Genomic DNA, 20,470 nt, shown 5'->3' with positions numbered 1-20,470 from the left:
AGAAACTAGGAGATACAAGATCAAGGTGTAGTAGCTTCAGGGTCTATAAGACTCACTTCCACATTGAGGGACAACTTTCATTGTTAACCTGACAAGGGTAAGGGTCAAGGGACCTCTCTGAGGTCCATCTGAGCATCAATTCATGATGGCTCTGCCCTTAGGATCTAATCACCTCCCAAATGCCTCACCTCCTAATACCACTAAACATCAGTGGGAATTTCTACACACAGATATAAGAAAAAGGGCACAATATTCAGGTCATAGCAGGGCAGTAAATCATTCTCCAACTGTGGAGCCAAATGTGGCAGCTCCTCCATCCTGGTTACAAGTGGAATTGGGAAATGATGCTCCAAGTAGATGACAGCTCCTGAGTGACCTGCCATCTTATCTGCTGCTACTGCCAGATGATTCTCTCTCTCTAGAGAATCATCACTGAGTTTGATAACTTCTGAAAAGCAGCAGAAAATGCAAGACCCTGCCCCCTGCCTTTACCCTTTATAAAAACCCTGTAGGGGTTTAAATGATATTTACATTACTCAAGAAGAATACTGTGAATAGAATTCACTTGTCAGTACTAAATGTTGAACTGCACTGGTTTCCTGAACATTATCAGATTATAAGCCAGTAGGTCATATCTACATTACTCTGTAAGGGGTCCCTCAAGTTGGAGATACATGCGAATATAAAAGTTCTCCAAATGGGAACTACAACCAATTCATTACACAGGCAAGGAACTGAATATGATTATTCATTTTTTAAAAAATGAACAAAAAAGAATGAATATAATTGAACAAGAAAGCCTATGAGTCATTTGATGAAACTGTTGCTTCAGTTATGTCTATGTTGGGGTGCTATGGCTTGAATGTGCTTGCCAAATGTCATGTGTGGGTAATTTAAGCCCCTATGCAAGTGTTGGGAAATGGCATGAATAAAAGTTAAATAGGTCACAATGGCTCTGCCTTTTTGACCTGAGTAATAGCATTACAATGGAATTGGTTAGTTATCCTGAGAGTAGGCTTATTATACTAGTGAACTGAGCATCACATACTCTTACCCTCTCTTAGTTGTTGTTCTACATTTTGCCAGGAATGATACAGCAACAAGGCCTTCACAGATGCCAGCATCTAATTTTGTTCAAATTTACAACATTGTTTCAAATTTAATTTTTAAAATAGTATGTATGTATATATAAATATTTAAGATCACTTAATCTATCACAATAACTGGAACAAAGTTTGCACTAGAGTAATTTATTTTATTATTTTTTATTGTTGCACTGTAATCATACATCATAATAGAGTACAAGATTCCAGTGGAGGCATACATGTGCACATCACTCATTTAGCCCTTACCTAATTTCCACCACATTCCCTCCCCCTCCCTCTCATGTTTGGCTTAATGATTGACTGTGATATATTTGTGAATGTACATCATGTACATTGGGGAATTTTCCTCTTTCTCCTCCTTCCCCCCTCGGTTAGGTCACCTTATTTGCTCAACTATGGTTTCTCCTTCTTTGTCTAGAGTATCTCCTATAACCATATTTCTCCCTAGCTTGAACATCTGATTTTTCACTTTTTGTGACTGACTAATCTCACTTAAGCATATGATCTCCAGTTCCATCCATTTCCTCACAAATGATATAATTTTTTTCTTCTTTGTGGCTGTGCAAAATTCCATTGTGTACATTTCCTATAGTTTTATAATCCATCTTTGTGTGTGTGTGTGTGTGTGTGTGTGTGTGTGTGTGTGTGTGGTGGTACTGGGGTTCCTGGAAGCCCTTCTACCTCTGGGCTACACTCCCAGACCTATTTTATACTTTTTTATTTTTGGAAACAGGGTCTCTTAAGCCAGCGCGGCTGGCTTTGAACCTGCACGATCCTCCTGTCTTCCGCCTCCCAAGGGCAGGGATTACAAGCCTGCGCCACCATGCCTGGCATTAATCTATCTTTTGATGGACATATTGGCTGGTACCATAGTTTTGCAATTGTGAATTGAGTGAGTCTATAAATATAGATAAGCATTTGTTAGTTTGGTAGTTTGGTTTCCATTCTTTTGGGTAGATACCTAGAGTTTAATTTAAGGTGAAGAATCTTTTAAAGGGTCATAGGAGGAGGAGGGAGGAGAGAAGAAAAAGGCTGGGAATAAAAAAACATTTTTACTTGGCTTAAAGATTGATAACACTAAACCCTCAAAATGGGAAAAAGAAAAAGGAACAATTATGAAATTCAAAAGTTTGGAAATACTAATATTTGTCATTTTTTTCTAAGAATGTTAGGGTTGGTTGAATGCTTTTAAATTTTCATAATTTTTATGTAGAATTGAGATTTGTCTTTTCAGTTACTATTTTTTCTTTCTCTCTGCTATTTCTAGAAAGTCTTTATTTTCTTTCAAACTGTTCAGTTCCTGTATACTTTCATAGTTGATACTATCTGTTCCATTTTCCTGTGGTTGCAAAGGTCAAAGTAGCATATCAAAAGCAATAAATAGGATTTAGCAATAAAAAAATTAATTCAATTTAATGCAATCCCACATATTGATTCGCCTTTTAGTTTCTTGTGCCTTTGGGGTCTTTTAAGTTTTTGTCTGTGCCTATGTGTTGCATTGTTGGACCTATGCCCTCATTAAAGAGCTGCAAGGTCTCTGGTCTAATTTCCAAGTTTTTGATCCATCTTGAATTGACTCTTGTGCAGGGTAAGAAAGTGAGGTTTATTTCCATTTTCTGCATATGGTTAACCAGTTGGGCCAACACCATTTGTTGAACAGGCTATCTTTTTTCCAGTGTATGTTTTTGGTCCCTTTGTCAAAAATCAATTGGCTGTAAATGTGTGGATTTCTTTCTGAGTCTTCTATTCTGCTCCATTGGTCTGGTCTATGTATCTGTTTCTGTGCTAGTAACATGCTGTTTTTATTACTATAGCTTTGCAGTATAGTTTAAAATCAGGTATTGTGATTCCTCCTCCATAGTTTTTGTTCCTAAGAACTCTTTTGATAGCCAAAGTAGTTCTTCTTTTGTTTGTTCCAAATGAATTTAAGGTTTTTTTGTTGTTCTAAATGAATTTAAGGACTGATTTTTCTATGTCTTTGAGGAATAATCTTGGTAATTTAGTGGGTATTGCGTTAAATCTGTAGATCACCTTTGAAGTATGGCCATTTTGATGATATTTATTCTGCCTATCCATGAACATGGAAGATCTTTCTATCTTCTAAGGTCTTCTTCAATTTTTTTCAATGTTTTATAATTTTCTTTGTAGAGGTGGTTTATCACCTTGGTTAAGTTTATTCCTAAGTATTTTTTTTTTGTGGAAAATCCTGAGTGGAATTATTTACTGGATTTCTTTTTAAGTGGATTTATGGTTGGTATACAGAAAAGCTTCTGATTTTTTTAAAAATGATTTTGTATCTACATACTTTGCTGAATTTGTTGATAAGTTTTATAAGCTTTTGGTTGAGTTTGTTGGGTCTTCTTAGTATGTGATCTGCAAATACTAAAAGTTTGAGTTCTTTTCTAATTTGTACTCCTTTGATTTTCTTGCCTCATACATGAGATTGTATTAAACTGAGAGCTTTTGTACAGCAAAGAAAACTATCAAAAGCCTCAACCAAGGGCCAAAATAATGGGAGAAGATTTTTGCCACCTACTCCTCCAAGAGAGAACTAATATTTAGAATATGCAGAGAACTCAAGAAATTCAGCACTAAGAAAAATAACCCAATCAAAAATATGGGCAAGTGAACAAAATAGACACTTCATGAAGGAAGAACTTCAAATGACCAATAAATGCTTAACATCATTAGCAGTCAGAGATGCACATCCAAACTACCCTGAAATTCCACCTAATTCCAACTAGAATGGCAATCATTCAAAACACAAACAACAAATGCTGCCAAGAATGTGGAGAAATGGAAACTCTAAGACATTCTTGGTGGGATTGCAAATTAGTGCAAACACTTTGGAAACCAGTATGGAGGATCCCCAGAAGAATGGGAACGGACCTACCAGATCCAGCAATACCATTTCTGGGTATCTACCCAAAAGAAAGGAAACCAAACTACCAAACTAATGCAAGTGTATCTATGTTCATAGCTGTACAATTCACCATTACCAAATTATGGAACCAACCAAGATGTCTATCAACAGATGAATGGATTACAAAACTATAGGATATGTACACAATAGAATTTTATTCAGCCATAAAGAAAATCACAATTATATCATTTACAGAGAATTGAATGGAACTGAAGGACATTTTGCTAAGTGAGATTAGTCAGTCACGAAAAATAAGAAATTGGGTGCTCTCCCTTACATGTGGAAGCTAGAGAGAAAATGGGTCATAGAAGGAACTCTAGACAAAAGAGGAGATACTATAGATGAGCAGGTAAGGCCACCTAACTGAAGGGATGGGAGGGGGTAAGAGGGTAATTCTCTAATGCACATGATGTACTTTAACATCAATATCAATCACTAAGCCAAACATAAGAAGGGAGGGGGAGAGAATGGGGTGGGAATTGGATAAGGGCTAATTGGGTAATGCATGTATGTATGTCTCCATCTTATATCCCATTAATATGTTTGACTACAATGGGCCAATAACAAATTTTTAAAACATAAAAAGAATCATAATACATGAAAAAATTAATTCAACAAATATTTATAAAGTGGTTAAAAAGTATCAGTGTGTTAAATACATGGTAAGAGAGTAAATAGGACATAAACTCATAACCCTTATTTGAGTATATATTGATTCCACTATATTTACTAATCATATACAAGGTGCCAGCCATTATACTAAGTAAGGATAAATAAAGCCTTAAGTAGTTTAATGACAATAAATCAATTTCATTTTATGGTAAGTGTTACACAGGAAAAATACAGTGTACTATGGAAATCCATACAGAGACTTAAAAGTAGCCTGAAGTGTCAAAAGAGGTTTATTGTAAAACAGTGACATAGAAGCTGAGACTTGGAGCATAAGTAAGCATTAGCAAATTTGAAAGTAATATAAAACATTATTATTAAAGAATTGACACAAAAATAAACACTATATATTTTTTAAAAGACTATATACTTACCAAGATTTTTTTCAATTCTTCAAGTTCTATATCCTTATTATTTTTAATCTGAGTCATCTCTTCTAAAATAATCAAAAGAATATAAATGTGTTAAAATCTGGATTAAAAGAAAAGGAAAAGAAGCTGAGCATGGTGGTACACACTTGTAATCTCAGTAGTTGAGAGGCTGAGACAGGAATATGACAGGTTCAAGGTCAGCCTCAACCACTTAACAAGACCCTCAGCAACTTACAGAGAATTTGACTAAAAATAAAAAGAGCTAAGGATGTAGTTCAGAGGTAGAATGCCTCTGGGATCAATCCCCAGTAACTCACCACCCCCTCAAAAAAAGAATAGAAAAGGAGAGGAAGTAAGAATACTGCCACCTGAAAGCAAAAATACAAGAGACAGATTAATACAACTCAAGCACTACAAAGCATAGAGAAAACAGAGGGACTCCAAATTGTACTCGTAGATAAATATTAATACTAATGTTTCTATAAAGCTAATTACAGCCAAATAAGCCCAAAATGTATAAAGTAAAATAAGCAATGGATCACCAGGCACAGTCACACATGCCTGTAGACTTATTACTTGGAAGAACGAGACAAGAGGATCACAGGTTGAAAGCCAGCCTCAGCAACTTAGTGAGATCCTGTTTCAAAATAAAAAGGCCTGGGGATGTAACTTGGAGGCAGAATGTCGCTGGGTTTGGTTCCCAATACCAAATGTGAGGAAATTAATTTAAATAAAAATATATTTGGAATGAGGTCAGCATGTGCCTTTACCTTTATCTCATTACTATCTAAATCTACTTTACCTTACTCTTCACTCCAAAATTTTTAAAAAGTGATTTTTTCCCAACCTAATTCTGACCACTGTACTTTGAATTTCACTTCCTCTGAGACTTCAGTTTCCCTATTATTAACATGTGCCAACTCTATGCAGAATCTTTATTTCTCCTAATCCATCTAAAAAACCCATTTGGCCGGACATGGTGCCGCACGCTTGTAATCCCCGTGCTTGGGAGGCAGAGACAGGAGGATCGCGTAGGTTCAAAGCCAGCCTTGCTGGCTTAAGAGACCCTGTTTTCAAATAAAATATAAAATAGGTCTGGTAGTGGAGTCTGGAGGTAGGATTCCATCCCCAGTACCACAAAAAATAATAATAAAAACCCCATTTGAACATAAAACAAAAATATCTAATTAATCTATCTGCCCTTTCAAGCTACTCTCTGAAAACTGAGAAAGTAGCCCTGCAGTAACATGCTTCCTTTTTATGCACAAGGCACTGAGTTCAATGTCCAGTATATTAAAAAAAAAAAAGCCTCAAGCAACTCTCAGATTTCTTGTTTTGTTCTGCAAATTCCTGTTTACTAATTGTACATTTTTCTTAAATAACAAAACTAAAGCCTATCTCTATAATATTACTAAAACTATGATCTTAAAAATTAGCAGTAACTATTTTGTGATGGAATTCTCAGTTATCATTGTGGAGGTTAGTGGTATTTGATACTATTAACCACTCCCTACTTTTATCCCTTTGATTATCAAGACCATGCATTATTTATAATTCTTGATTCCGTTCTAACTTCTATTTTGTTTACACCCTTCTTCCTGCCACCTTAGTAGTGCTTTACAAAGCTTTTCTGTACACCCATGAATTTAATATTATGCTAATAAACTGAAAAATCTTTCTACCTCAAACTTTCTGCTTTTTTTCTTTCTTACAGTTTTAACTTGCTTACTAAGCTCCCTAGTGATGTCCAGCTGCTACCTAAAATGTATTGTGTCAGAAATATTGTCCTTCAGGCCAAACATGGTGGCACATGCTTGTAATCCCAGTGCTTAGGAGGCTGAGACATGAGGATCACACAAGTTCGAAGCCAGCCTCCGCTATTTAATGAGGCACTCAGCAACTTAGTGAGACCCTATTTCCAAATAAAGTATAAAATAGATATGAGAGTAAAGCCAAGAGGTAGAAAAGTCCCTGGGTTCCACCCCAGTAGCACAAAAAAAAAAAAAAAGAAATACTGTCCTTCCTCAAAATTAACAGTTATTAGTTATAGAAAGTAGAGAATTACTGAACATTTCTCCAACTCTGTATGTATAAAAGTATTTGTAGTAATTGCCCACAATCTTTTTAAAAAGAAAAAGAAAAAATGGGAAATGTCAAAATAGAATCTAAAAAATTCTGTCACAGAAAAGTTTTTTAAGTTTCATTTTAGGTAAAAATACATAATTTTTAAAATATTGAGGACTGCCAGGAGTGGTGCTACACATCTGTAATCACAGTATTTAGGAGGCTGAGACAGGAGGATCACAGGTTTGTAGCCATCCTCAGCTATTTAGTGATGCCCTATTTCAAAAATAAAGAATAATAAATAGGGCCAAGGGTGTAGAACAGGAGAATAAAAGTAGAATGCCTCTGGGTTCCATCCCCAGTGCCATAAAAAAAAATAAGAACTAAAGACAATGAACTAAGCATGTCTCTATACTCTTTTTTCATCTCAATCTCAAAAATTTTAAGGAAATTATGTTAAGTGAGATCAACCAAGCACAGAAGGAGAAGATACATATGTTTCCTCTAATATACCCAAACTAGGAAACACAAAGGATAACAGTGGGACTCCAGATAATGGAGGGGAAATACTAGCTAAGTTTGAATGGAAAGATAGGAGAGGAGGAAGGCTAATCTTGAATAATGAGGGTCTACACCTCAACATGTGTAAAATTATGAATAAGACATGGTTAACCTGGACAACCATTGGTGGGAGGGGGGAAGGGAAAACGGGGGCGGGGGGGAGAGGGCACCAAATATAGTTTAAATGTATACTATTTATGTTCAATAAAAAAATTGTTAAAAAAATTTTAAGGAAATATATTGATACATATATATTTCTCATATGTATATATAAAAATAAAATTATTAAAACAAGACATCATTAACATCAGAAAACTGAGAAATCCTTGGGGACGAAAGGTCCAGTTTCAAAATAAAAAAGGTTTGGGGTGTAGCTCTGTGGTAAAACCTCCCTGTGTTTAATCTCCAATATATTCCACACACAAACATACAAAGAGATGAGGAGTAGAGTAGGTTGATCTAAGAAGTGCAGAGATTAAAAAAAAAATCTGGTTTTAGGCTTAAAACTGCTGAGGGGATGATGTAGGACGACTCTAACCCAAGACATAAGTCTAAGACAATAAAGCTGAATAAGAAAGTATAGCCAGGAAGCAAAGCAGTAAGAATGTGGGTTATTGGGATAAGAAAGGTTACAAAAAAAGAAAGATAAATAAAAGCTAAGTAAATACAGTGAGAGATGAGAAAATATGTGGACAAATTAATCTGATAAATACAATTTGTGTTCCATTATGTTCATCACATGCATCCTCTTAAGCCAAGAGAATGTGCTTCAACTTTTAAAACAAATAGAAAATGAGGGCTTGAACTGTTCGAGGTCTGTGGAGATGAAGGAAAAAAATCAAAAGTTACTTAAGAGTTAAGAACTCTCAAATTAGTTATATTTTATAAATTAGAAATTAAGAATTAGGTTAGGCATTATGGCATATTCCTGTGATCCCAGTACTTGCTTGGGGGGCTAAGACAAGAGGATCACAGGCTCAAGGCTTAGTAAGAAGACCCTCTGCAACTTCAACTATGTTTCAAAATTAAAAAAATAAAATAGGGCTAAGTATGTAGCTCAAAGGCAGAAGGTCCCTGGGTTAAATCCCCAGTACCACAAAAGAAGCAAGGAAGAAACAAAGAATTAGAAACAGCAACAGCTGGATAACCAACTACAAGGAAAGCACAAGAGACAGAAAATAAAAAATATACAGTTTTATAAAAAATACAAAGTTTTAAGAACTTTACTATTAGTAAAAGAAGAAAAGAAGATGAGTCCCTATGTGATTGCTAATGCTACTCTCCCCCATATAAAGTTTTCTACACTCCATCACCCTCTACAACTATTCAAAACCTCTCTGTACCTTAAAATCTACTTTCAAACTCTACCTCTTTCATTAAGCCTTTCCTAACTCTACAGTCCACACTGATATCTTTGGCTTTCTCTTGGCATCAGCATTAACACGCCTCCATCAATAAGAAACCTATGAATATTTACCCCAAATATATATTTTTTAATATTTTATACTATCATTTAATATGTATTATATTATTCATTATTAACACAAAAAAATAAAAGTTCAAACATTTTCTTCCCTTACCCTAATGTAATTCTTACTAATTCTTTCATTTTGGACGCCATTGCTCTAATAGTGTGTGTGTATTTGTTTGTTCATTTGGTACTAGGGATGAATCCAGGGGCATTCTACATACAAGGTACACATCATCTGCCGGGCGTGGTGGCGCACGTTTGTAATCCATGCGCTTGGAAGGCTGAGACAGGAGGATCGCACAAGGTACACATCATGCCCTTTTCTTATTTTCTGTTTTGAAACAAGATCTCACTAGATTGGCAAAGAGTCTTGCTGTGTTGCTGAGGCTGTCATCAAATCTGGCATTTTTCTCTCAGACTCCAATGGTTTTATATGTTTACCCTTTCTCTCATAATAACTAAAAAATTCTCAGTGCATTATATTTTTCTTCTATGTGTTCCCACATTTAGAAAATGCTAAAAACACACACAGCAATATTTCACAATTCTAGAATTTCTTTTTCAAACTTCTCATAATGCACTTCTCTATTATGAGAAACTCACATTGTGCAACTGGATTTGTAATATGACCATAGCCCCTTAATTTCATTACTAGGCTAAATTATTACAAATAATAATCCATAGTTTATAACACTCAAAAATTCTAAAGAGTGTAGATATATGCAATGACCTAAAACAGTACTTTATGCTGTTAACATTTAAAAACTAGATAAAGAATGCATTTTTAACCATCCTACTATAAATTCATTCTAAAATAATAAAATTATTTAATAGTAAAATTTGTGATGATAAAAAGTTAGTTTACAGTGGGAAATTAAGTTTTGCAAAAGAAACATAAATATGGCTTAAAAATTCAAACTCTACTTGTGAAATGTTATGTAAACATTTCAGATACTAGCCAACATTCATTGTAGTTATTTTATCTTATTTTATTTTGTGTGTGTGGCACTGGGAATGGAACTATCTCTGGGCTACATGCCCAGACATATTTTTATTTTTTGTTTGGAAACAAGGTATCTCCAACTTGCTGAGAGCCTCACTAAATTGCTTGAGACTAGCTTCGAACCTGTAATCTTCCTGTCTCAGCCTCCCAAGTACTGCACCACCCTACCCAGCTTATTATTTTAATTATATAAGTATTCAAAGCTAAAAATAAAACTCACAAAAATAATGAAGATATGATAGAAAAAACATTTTATATCGTTGTAATTCCATTTGTTAAATGGAAAACATATTTTATATCTTTGTAATTCTTTACATCTGTTACATGTAGGTTTATAAATAAAGCATAGGTTATTAGAATTAGCTAAATGGTAATAAATTGACAAAATAATTGCAGATCTCTCTCTTTTGGTCATGAAAGTGGTTGAACATGAAAGCAACTGAACACCATATGATAAAATAGAATCACATTTTTTAAAGCAGCATCAAAAAGCAATGAAACTTAAAATTTCATTTAAAATATACAGATATTTATCACTAAGATTTATTAAGGACTGAATTCTAAGACAAGGAAAATAGATACAAATATCTCTCAGCTACTTACATTTTCCAGAAAACTTATAAATCATAAAATGAAACTGAAATATTCTTTATTAAGGTTTAAGTTTCCCATATTCAAATAGGTTTTAATAATTAGCTGGTATTATCAAAGTACCCATTATTCTATCTTACCCAGTTCATTTGATTTCTTCTGAAGCTCCACTGTAAGCATTTTCAATTGATCTTCATTTTTTTCCAATCTTGTAAGATAATGTTATTTTGCAATGTAAAATGTTCTTTTAGTCAGAATTCATCTATTTTCTAAAACTGGTACAATTTAGAAACTGATATACCTTAGCAAAGATTTACCAGCTCAGTTATTAAACATTTACTGAGAACCTACTTCTGTTTATAAGGTTTTAAAATAAGATATTACTATAAATATATAATTGTATATTAATTATATCTACATAAAACATTAAGGCTTGTGGTTATAATTTGTCTCTTAGCTATTGGTGATAATCTAACATATCCTAGAACTCTGAAAGAGACTGAACACTTAATTACTATTATACTAACTTCTGCCTTAAAAACAATAAAAATATGAGAACATGTATAATTCTCTTGACTTTACTGGCATTCTGTTTCCTCAAGTCATAAAACTGAGGTTGTTGGAACAGATAAAGTTAAGATAACTCACAATTCAAACATTGGATAGGTCAATCAAGAACATGTAAGATTAAGAGAACAGAAAAACCAGACTTTCTTCCCTCACTAGGCATAAGCAGTAGAAAAGAAATACTGGTAGGCCCAGGATATGAATTTAAAAAAAAAATCTATTTCTCTCCTTTACCCTACCCAAACTTAATCCCAATGCTAATGAGACAAAATAAATTACCTAGGCCTCATATTATAGCTTTATATGAGTATTTCCTTAATATAAAGTCATGAAAAATAGCTAGTCTTTAACACTCAAGAGTTTTAGACAAACTACAATTAAGATGATCCAAATGAATGTTATATACGAGTTAAATCATATTCATTAGTTTAATAAATATAAAGCACTTTTATTTTATCCCAGGAGTGTTGTTAAATTTATACATCAGAAAGGTTACAGATTCCAGTAAAACAAATTCCCCAGCCTATAAGATATTCCCATGAAGCTAATGACAATCCCAATCAATAAACGTTAAATCCAATGAAATCCACCATTCTATATAGTTAAAATGTACCAATAAAGCCGGGCGTGGTGGCGCACGCTTGTAATCCCCACGTGTGGGAGGCTGAGACAGGAGGATCGCACAGGTTCGAAGCCAAACTCAGCTGGCTTAAGAGACCCTGTTTCCAAATAGAATATAAAATAGGTCTGGGAGTGTAGCCCAGAGGTAGAAGGCCCCTGGGTTCCATCCCCAGTACCACCAAAAAAAAAAAAAAAAAAAAAAATGTACCAATAAGCCGGGTGTGGTGGCGCACGCTTGTAATCCCAGCATTTGGGAGGCTTGAGACCAGAGGATCGTGGTTCATGGACAGCCTCAGCTACTTAGTGAGGCCCTCTGCAACTCAGTGAGACCCTGTTCCAAAATAAAGAATAAAAAATAGGGCAAGGGATGTAGCTTGAAGGTCGAATGCCCCTGGGTTACACACACACACACACACACACACACACACACACACACACACAAGAAATGTACCAATAAGCCAGGCATGGTCGCGCATGCTTGTAATCCTGTGCTTGGGAGGCTGAGACAGGAGGATTGCACAGGTTTGAAGCTAGCCTCAGCTACTTAGTGAGGCTCTCAGCAACGTAGTGAGACCCGATTTCAAAATAAATTATAAAATAGGTCTGTGAGTACAGCCCAGAGGTAGAAAAGCACCTGGGTTCCAACCCCAGTACCACAAAAAATATGTACCAATAAAAATAATAAATAAATATGTCCTATCACTTCATCAACACTTAGAATCTTGTCTATATATCTCTGGCTCTATGACACAGCATATTTAGGAATTATTCTAGAGAATTCCTGCTTTCAAATCTTTTCCTAGTATACCTGCCTACCAAATACAAACTTCTAAAATGGATTCCTACTTTATACATAAAAGAGCAACATGGTTACAGTTATTATACAAATTATACATCAGTTGACAATGAATAGGAATGGCACTAAATATTAAATGAAAACTATTTTATTCATTCATTTTTAATAAAAAAAATTTCACCTTTGCTGTTCTGTTCTCAATAATTCCTCCAAGTTGCAGATGGAAGTTTTAAGTTCAGTAAGCTTGAAAGAATGGTCAGCTTTAGCTTTATTAAGTTCTTCCATTTGAGCTTCTTTTTCTTCAGTGAGTTGATATATTGTTTTTTCTGCTGTGTGTAAATCTTCCACTAATGCCTTTTGAGTACTCTAAATTAGATGTCAAAAAGAAAAACAAAACCAAACCACAACATCCAAAGTCCTTAAAGAGAAAAAGCTGAACTCAAATTCTGTAAATTTGCTGCCCCTTCTGCCCTTCGTGTTTTCCCATCCATCTTTCCTTCTACTCATCCTGGAATACCCACCCACTACTCATTTCAATTCATCCTTCCCCAACTCCAACTTCTATATCCAATTACTTTATGGATTTTTCCTAGACAATCCAGCCTATAAAATTCTTTCAATTCTTAAAATTGTTATAGCAATTTATTAAACCTGAATCATTCTGTTGGTATCTAGCTTGGTCTTGTATTTTAGTTAGTTACTCTGTGTGTGTGTGTGTGTGTGTATGTGTGTGTGTGTGTGTGTTTTACTAGGAACTGAACCCAGAGGCACTGTGCCTTAGATGTATTTTTAGTATCTCTAAACTATAAACATTTTATAGACTGAGACTGTGCCTTCTCTATTTTAAGATCTATTTCCCTTGTACATAATATTATTCAGTAAATATTTGTTTACTAATATGAGATTCACTACACAGTAATCAGTTTTTAAACCATACCACACAGCTGGGCATGGTGGCGCATGCTTGTAATCCCCGCACTTGGGAGGCTGAGATAGGAGGATCAAACGGGTTCGAAGCCAGCCTCAGCTACTTAGTGAGGCTCTCAGCAACTTAGTGAGACCCTGTTTCCAAATAAAATATAAAATACATCTGGGAGTATAGCCTTGAGATAGAAAGCCTCTAGGTTCCACCCCCAGTACCACACACACACAGAAAAAAAAAACATACCACACTTATTTGCAAAGACATTTTAGTATCTTCTAGTTCTGATGTCAAATGATCCTTCTTTTCATTTAATTCTTTTAAGTTTTCATTCTGTAATTCTAAAAGACAAAGTTATAGGCAGGTAGTACTTATTAGAAAATATACACCAAGAAAAATAATTATAATATTTATTCTTTTTATTACACAATAGTCTAAAAAAGAATTATGCAAATATACAGACATACCAATTTTGATCATAAATTTTATTGAATTTTCAAGACTGTTACCTCCCAAGAACTTTAAAGATTAATATTTTTAAACCTTTTAAATATTTATATTTATAATTATAATAGAATCAAAATGCACATATAACAGAAAGCAAGTTTTGCAGGTGGATTAACAGACTATTCTTTATTTGTGATTGTGCATCACTATGAGTTGTTGGCTTTCATATATCATGCATTGTTTCATTTGCTATTAAGATACGTTGTTTTTGTGCTTGGTTGGTCAAGCAGGTTTCAGGTTTGTTTGTTTGTTAGGTTCTTTAGTCTGGATGGAACCCTCTCCCAGAAGAATAATTGGCAAAGATTTTTTTTCTCCCACTCTATAGGCTCTCTCTCTTCATACTCAAGATTGTTTCCTTTGCTGTGCAAAAGCTCTTTTTTTTTTTTTTTTTTTTTTGCAGTACTGGGGTTGGGACCCAGGGTCATTCTACCTTCAAGTTACACCCCAAGCCCTATTTTTTATTCTTTATTTTGAAACAGCATCTCACTGAGTTGCAGAGGGCCTCACTAAGTAGCTAAGGCTGTCTGCAAACCCTGATCATCCTGTCTCAGCCTCCCAAATGCTGGGATTACAAGCATTGCGCCACCATGCCCGGCTGGCAAAAGCTTTTTTTTTTTTTTTTTTGCCATTCAATTTATTAATATTTGGTTTTATTTCCAGAGCATTAGGGGTCTTACTGAGAAAGCCAATATCTATCCTATATGTTAGATAGTTTGCTCTATCTACATTCTCCTCCAATAGTATAAACTTTTGGTCTAATTTTTAGGTCTCAAACACTATGAGTTGACTTTTTCACTAAGTGACACAGGTAGTAAATTTCATTCTTCTACATATGAACATCCAATTTCCCAGCCCCACTTTTTATTCAATGTGTGTTTTGGGCATATTTGTCAAGGATCAGATGACTGAAGATATAGTGTTTATGTTTGGGAGGTAGAGGTTACATGAGATTGAACCCAGGGATATTTATACCACTAAAGTTATACCCCCAGACTTTTTTTTAACATATGGCCTTGCTAAGTTAAACATTCAATCATCTTAAACATTCAATCATCTTGTCTTAGCCTTCCAAGTACTAGAACTATAGGCATGTGCCACTGCACCCAGCACCTGTGTTTTCTGACAAATATTTTAAAGCAGCCATAATAAAAATGCTTCAATGAGCAATTACAAACACAAAATTATCTGACAGCTCCAGTTAAAAAATATGAGTCTCACTGAAAAAATAAATGATTCAAAAAAGATGGAGTGTGTGTGTGTGTGTGTGTGTGTGTGTGTGTGTGTGTGTGTGTGTTACTGGGGATGGAATCCAGGGGCCTTCTACCTCCGGGCTACACTCCCAGACCTATTTTATATTTTTTATTTGGAAACAGGATCTCTTAAGTCAGCTGAGGCTGGCTTCGATCCTGTGCGATCCTCCTGTCTCAGCCTCCCAAGTGTGGGGATTATAAGCATGCACCACCACGCCTGGCTAAAAGATGGAAATTTTAGAACTTAAAAATATAATAATTAGTGGGACATGATAGTACAAGCTTGTAATCCCAGCATTCGGGTTGCGATGAGAGGGTCACAGTTCATGGACAGCCTCAGCTACTTAGTGAGGTCCTTTGACTCAGTGAGACCCTGTTTCAAAATAAAGAATAAAAAATGGGGCTTGGGGTGTAGAGCTCAGAGGCAGAATGCCCCTGGATTCTGATGAGAAATGTAACAGTATTGGAAAATTGCTCTGGTATTAATTTCAAAATGTTAAAAAAAAAAAAAATAGGGCCTGGGTGCTGTGGAGGCACTAAGGCAGGGAAGGAGACAGTTGTTACAATGCAAAGTTTAGTACACAAAAAAGTCCTAGCCCAGGGCCTTCTTATTTTAATGACAAGTTTACATAATAACTCCTAGCAGATAGGCTAAAACTCCCCAAGGACACAGGAAGGTACAGGCCTTCCTCAAAAAGGATACCACGTGACCCCTGACTTTGTTGGGCCCACACCTGGGGCAGAAAGAAAGCATTTGATCAAGCAGCATGTGAGACAGTAAATCCTCATAATCATATCAAAAGCCTTGCACCAAGCTAATGGGCAGGCCCACAGCTAGGATCAGGAAGACTACTGGTTAAGCAAAGTGAAAGATAATAAATCTTTATAAAAACTGTTATGTATCCAAAAACATCAGTATCTTATTTTCAAGGCACTCTACTATGTCCCTCTCTAATGTAGTGCTTTAATAATTCTATCCCTTCTTTCTGCCTTTGTAATAATAAAAATTGCTTAAGCTTACAGTAGTATAGTTCTGGCTAATTTTTCTAAACTAGCTAAGAATAAGAACCCACGCTCTCCATTTCACACTGTTACAGGCTCCATCCCCAGTATTGAAAAAAAAAAAAGGTGTAATAATTAAGCTAAGCAGATCCATGGATGGGCTCACTAGCAAAATCAAGAAAGCAAAGAATCAATGAACTGAAAGTTAGGACAAACAAAATTAGCTAATCTGAACAGCAAGATGAAAACAGACAGAAAAAAATTGCAGTTTCAAGGACCTGTGAGAGTATAACAAAAAGATAAATCTAGCCATAATGTCATCAGACTTCCTCAAAGGAGAAAAAGAAGGGGTGAGGCTGAAAAACTATTAAAAAAAAATAATGGCTAAAAATTCCCCAAATTTGACAAAACACAAGAAGCTTAGAAGACCTCAAAGAATAAATTCAAAGAAATACATGACAATACATATCATATTTAAACTTCTGAAAACTGAAGACAAAGAAAAGATCTTAAAAGCAGCTACAAAAAAGAATATCTTACATACAGAAGAAACACAAGTAGAATAGCAATGGGTTTTTAATATCCGAAATCATGGAAGCTAATGGGACAAGGCAATATAAACTGAATGAATATGAATATGAATATAAATTTTTGGTAATAGGAATCAAACCCAGGGATGTTTTACCACATCTCCAACCCTTTCAATTTTTTTTTTTGAGACAGGGTTTCACTAAGTAGCTGAGGCTAGCCTTTGAACTTGACACATATCCTGCCTCAGTTTCTCAACTAGCTGGAATAAAAAGTGTGTGTCACTGCATCTGGCCACAGTATTTTATTTTTACTTTTTCAACTGGTGTTTTATAATTATATACTATACTGGGATTCATTTGTGTATGTGAATAACATAATTTAGTCAATTTCTTTCTCTAGGATGTTCCCTTTCTATCTTCTGATCTTTCTCTTTTGTGCCGGTATTGGGAAATGTCTTTGGTACTAATTTCAGAAACTTCTAGCAGACAAGCTAAAATTCCCCAAAGATGTAGGTGGTGATATCCCAAGCCTTCAAGAGATCCCTGACTAACATATTCTGGGGCATAACAAAAGGCTTGGGTCTGTACCAGAGACCAGACAGTCCTACAGGAAGAAATCATCACATCAAAAGACTTACCCTGCCGGGGAGGGGCGTGATGGCACACGCACTTGGGAGGCAGAGACAGGAGGATCGAGTAGGTTCAAAGCCATCCACACTGGGTTAAGAGACCCTATTTCCAAATAAAAATATAAAATAGGTCTGGGAGTGTAGCCTGAAGGTAGAAGGGCTTCCAGGAACCCCAGTACCACAAAAAAAAAAAAAAAAAAGAGTTACCCCTACGGTTCTATGGGTTATATGTTGGGTCAGGAAGAACAGTTTTATAAAAAGGGGGAGGGAACACCAAGCACAGTCTAAATGTATACCATTTTCAATATGTTCCACATATAAATAAAATTTTAAAATAAATAAGTAAATACTTTTCAGTATTCAAAACCTCAGTAATTTATTTTCAAATTACTCCACTGCACCTCTAATGCAGTGCTTCCTGTCTCCTTCTTTCTGCCTTTGTGATAATAAAATTGCTTAAGCTTACAGTAGACGAGTTCTGGCTATTTTCTTTCTTTTTTTTTTGGTTGTACTGGGGTTCCTGGAAGCCCTTCTACCTCTGGGCTACACTCCCACGGGCTACACTCCCAGACCTATCTTTTAACTTTATGTGGAAACAGGGTCTCTTAAGCCAGCGAGGCTGGCTCCGAACCAGCGTGATCCTCCTGTCTCTGCCTCCCAAGTGCGGGGATTACAAGTGTGCGCCACCACGCCCAGCATTCTGGCTATTTTCTAAAATAGCAAAGAACAAGAACCTGTAGCTACATCTCACACCTGTACAGTCTGCTATCCCACTGAGAAGATAGAAAGGAAATAGGCAGATAGGGAAAAGGCCTTGGTAGAAAAAAGTTAATTTCCTCAGTTTCCTGAGGGGCGACAAATGCCTGAAACTCCAAAGGCTCAGAGATAAGAAGGCCAGAGCTTCACAAAGCCATCCTGAGTTTCCTAATCAACAAACCCACCCAGCAAGTCTGGCATTCCTGAAAGGATACCCTTCAAAGGACTTGCAAATGCCCTATGCAAATTCTCCTTGGAATCCCAAAAGTCACCCTAACCAAAAACGAACTTGCAAGCAGTCAGGCATTGGCCAGTCGGATGGCAAAAGGGGGACTTTCCCGCTCGGGACCCCCCTCCCCTTTTGGGGAGCTGTTCTCTCTCTCGCAGGTCGTGTTGGCCCTGAGAGAAGGCAGAGTGCATCTGAGGGCACGTTGCTCAGGCAACTCTCGAGTGACCTGAAGGCCTCTGCTGGACATCATGGCTGGCCAGGCCCCTAGGGGTGACCTGTACCTCTTTTCTGGCAGATAGCGTGGACTCTGGGAGAAAGTAGTTTGCAACTGATGGGCCCTTGGCTCGGGCGACACTCGGGTAGCAACCCTGAAGGCAGCTACTGGACCCCGGAGTTCCAACCGCCCCTATGGGGTGTTCGGCCACTTTTCTCTATTCCCTTCTGGCAGATAGTGTGGACTCCGGAAGAAAGCAGCCTGCACCTGAAAGCAATTTGGCTTGGGCTACTCTCAAGTATTGTCCTGAAGGCAGCTGCTGGACCCAGAGTTCCAGCCCCTTTGGGGGTGTTCAGCCACTCTTCCCCCATTCCCTGCTGCTTCCAATAAACCTTTTACTCCCCTTCCGGAGGTCTGCGGGTGTCATTCTTCGCTCACCGTAGACAAGAACTCGCCGGGTTTTCTCTCAAGAAACCCCCGTTTCACCACCATAACACGCTGCTACTGATTCTCTTCTATTTTCATAAATTCCTTTTTTTTTCTCCTCTCCAGATTCCACACATCAGAGAAAACATATGACCTTTGATTTTCTGAATCTGGCAATATGTTTTTCAAAGAAAGAGAACATCTACTAACTGAAATCTTATAACCAACAAAGATATCTTTGAGGAAGGAAGAAAACTGAGGATACACCTGTAATCATTCCCATTCCAAATGGGAGGAATATATTCGGGGCATCGAAAGAAGGGATGGAAACAAAGACCAAAACCCAGATGGAAAGTCCTATAGCATCATTAGCTTTCCAAGACACGTGATGATAAGATATGAATGAACCCAAAAAGTATTGGAGAGCCCTGCCCCAAAGGCTTGACTCGACTGAGTTGCAATCCACATGGCCTCTGTCTTAGCCTGACAATTTTCCAAGACAATAGCACATATTCCACAGAGCAGGAATTTCTTAATTCCTGGGTTCTTCATTCACTGCAGCTTCAGCTCCACTGACACAGCTTCATGTTTTGCCTGTTGAGGGACTGCCTACAGAAATTATGACTCTACTATACATTGCTTGGTCTTCCTTTGAAATCTGGAAGTCTCTATGACCTTTAATTCCAGAATCCTGCATTCTTGAAGAACCAACACATGTGAACAATATCAAGGTCTGCTGCTAACTCAAGCAGTAGCTGAGCCCCCTGGAGCACAGCTGTGGTGGGTTGTGAGTTCCTGGGGGGACTGATCATGGTGAAATGAATACTGGGAAAATAACTTCCTAGACAGGACCCATGTCAGAAGGGTACCCCAAAGACCTTTTTAAAACAATGTCTTTCAAATGAGGTTTAATCTTTGAGCAGAACCTGAATGGGTGGATCTAGTCAATTAGTAAAATACCTTTAAAATATGTAATTTTGGCCGGGCGTGGTGGTGCACGCTTGTAATCCCCGCGCTTAGGAGGCAGAGACAGGAAGATCACGCAGGTTCGAAGCCAGCCACGAGCGCTGGCTTAGGAGACCCTGTTTCCAAATAAAAATGTAAAAATAGGTCTGGGAGTGTAGCCCGGAGGTAGAAGGGCTTCCAGGAACCCCAGTACCACCAAAAAAAAAAAAATGTAATTTTAAAATCTATAGGGTCAGATGGTTTCACTAAAGAATTCTTCCAACTGCTTTAAAAATACTCAAAATATTAGCTGATCA

At 36.6% G+C, this 20,470-nt stretch overlaps 1 protein-coding gene across 1 annotated transcript in view; it reads right to left on the bottom strand.

The window, feature by feature from the left end:
• The window catches only part of SYCP1 (synaptonemal complex protein 1), a gene marked incomplete at both ends in the record, with an annotated part of 133,624 nt that overhangs the window by 73,982 nt on the left and 39,172 nt on the right, over nucleotides 1-20,470 (bottom strand). The window contains 4 exons of the mRNA XM_080691508.1: nucleotides 5,073-5,134; nucleotides 10,900-10,967; nucleotides 12,925-13,109; nucleotides 13,912-14,006. Coding sequence (XP_080547634.1) covers nucleotides 5,073-5,134; nucleotides 10,900-10,967; nucleotides 12,925-13,109; nucleotides 13,912-14,006 — 410 coding nt within the window. The remainder of the gene's footprint in view (nucleotides 1-5,072; nucleotides 5,135-10,899; nucleotides 10,968-12,924; nucleotides 13,110-13,911; nucleotides 14,007-20,470) is intronic.

The sequence above is a fragment of the Muscardinus avellanarius genome, assembly GCF_963383645.1.
Source record: "Muscardinus avellanarius genome assembly, chromosome: 3".
In the NCBI taxonomy this organism is placed as follows: domain Eukaryota; kingdom Metazoa; phylum Chordata; class Mammalia; order Rodentia; family Gliridae; genus Muscardinus; species Muscardinus avellanarius.
This window is presented reverse-complemented; position numbering and strand designations above follow the sequence as displayed.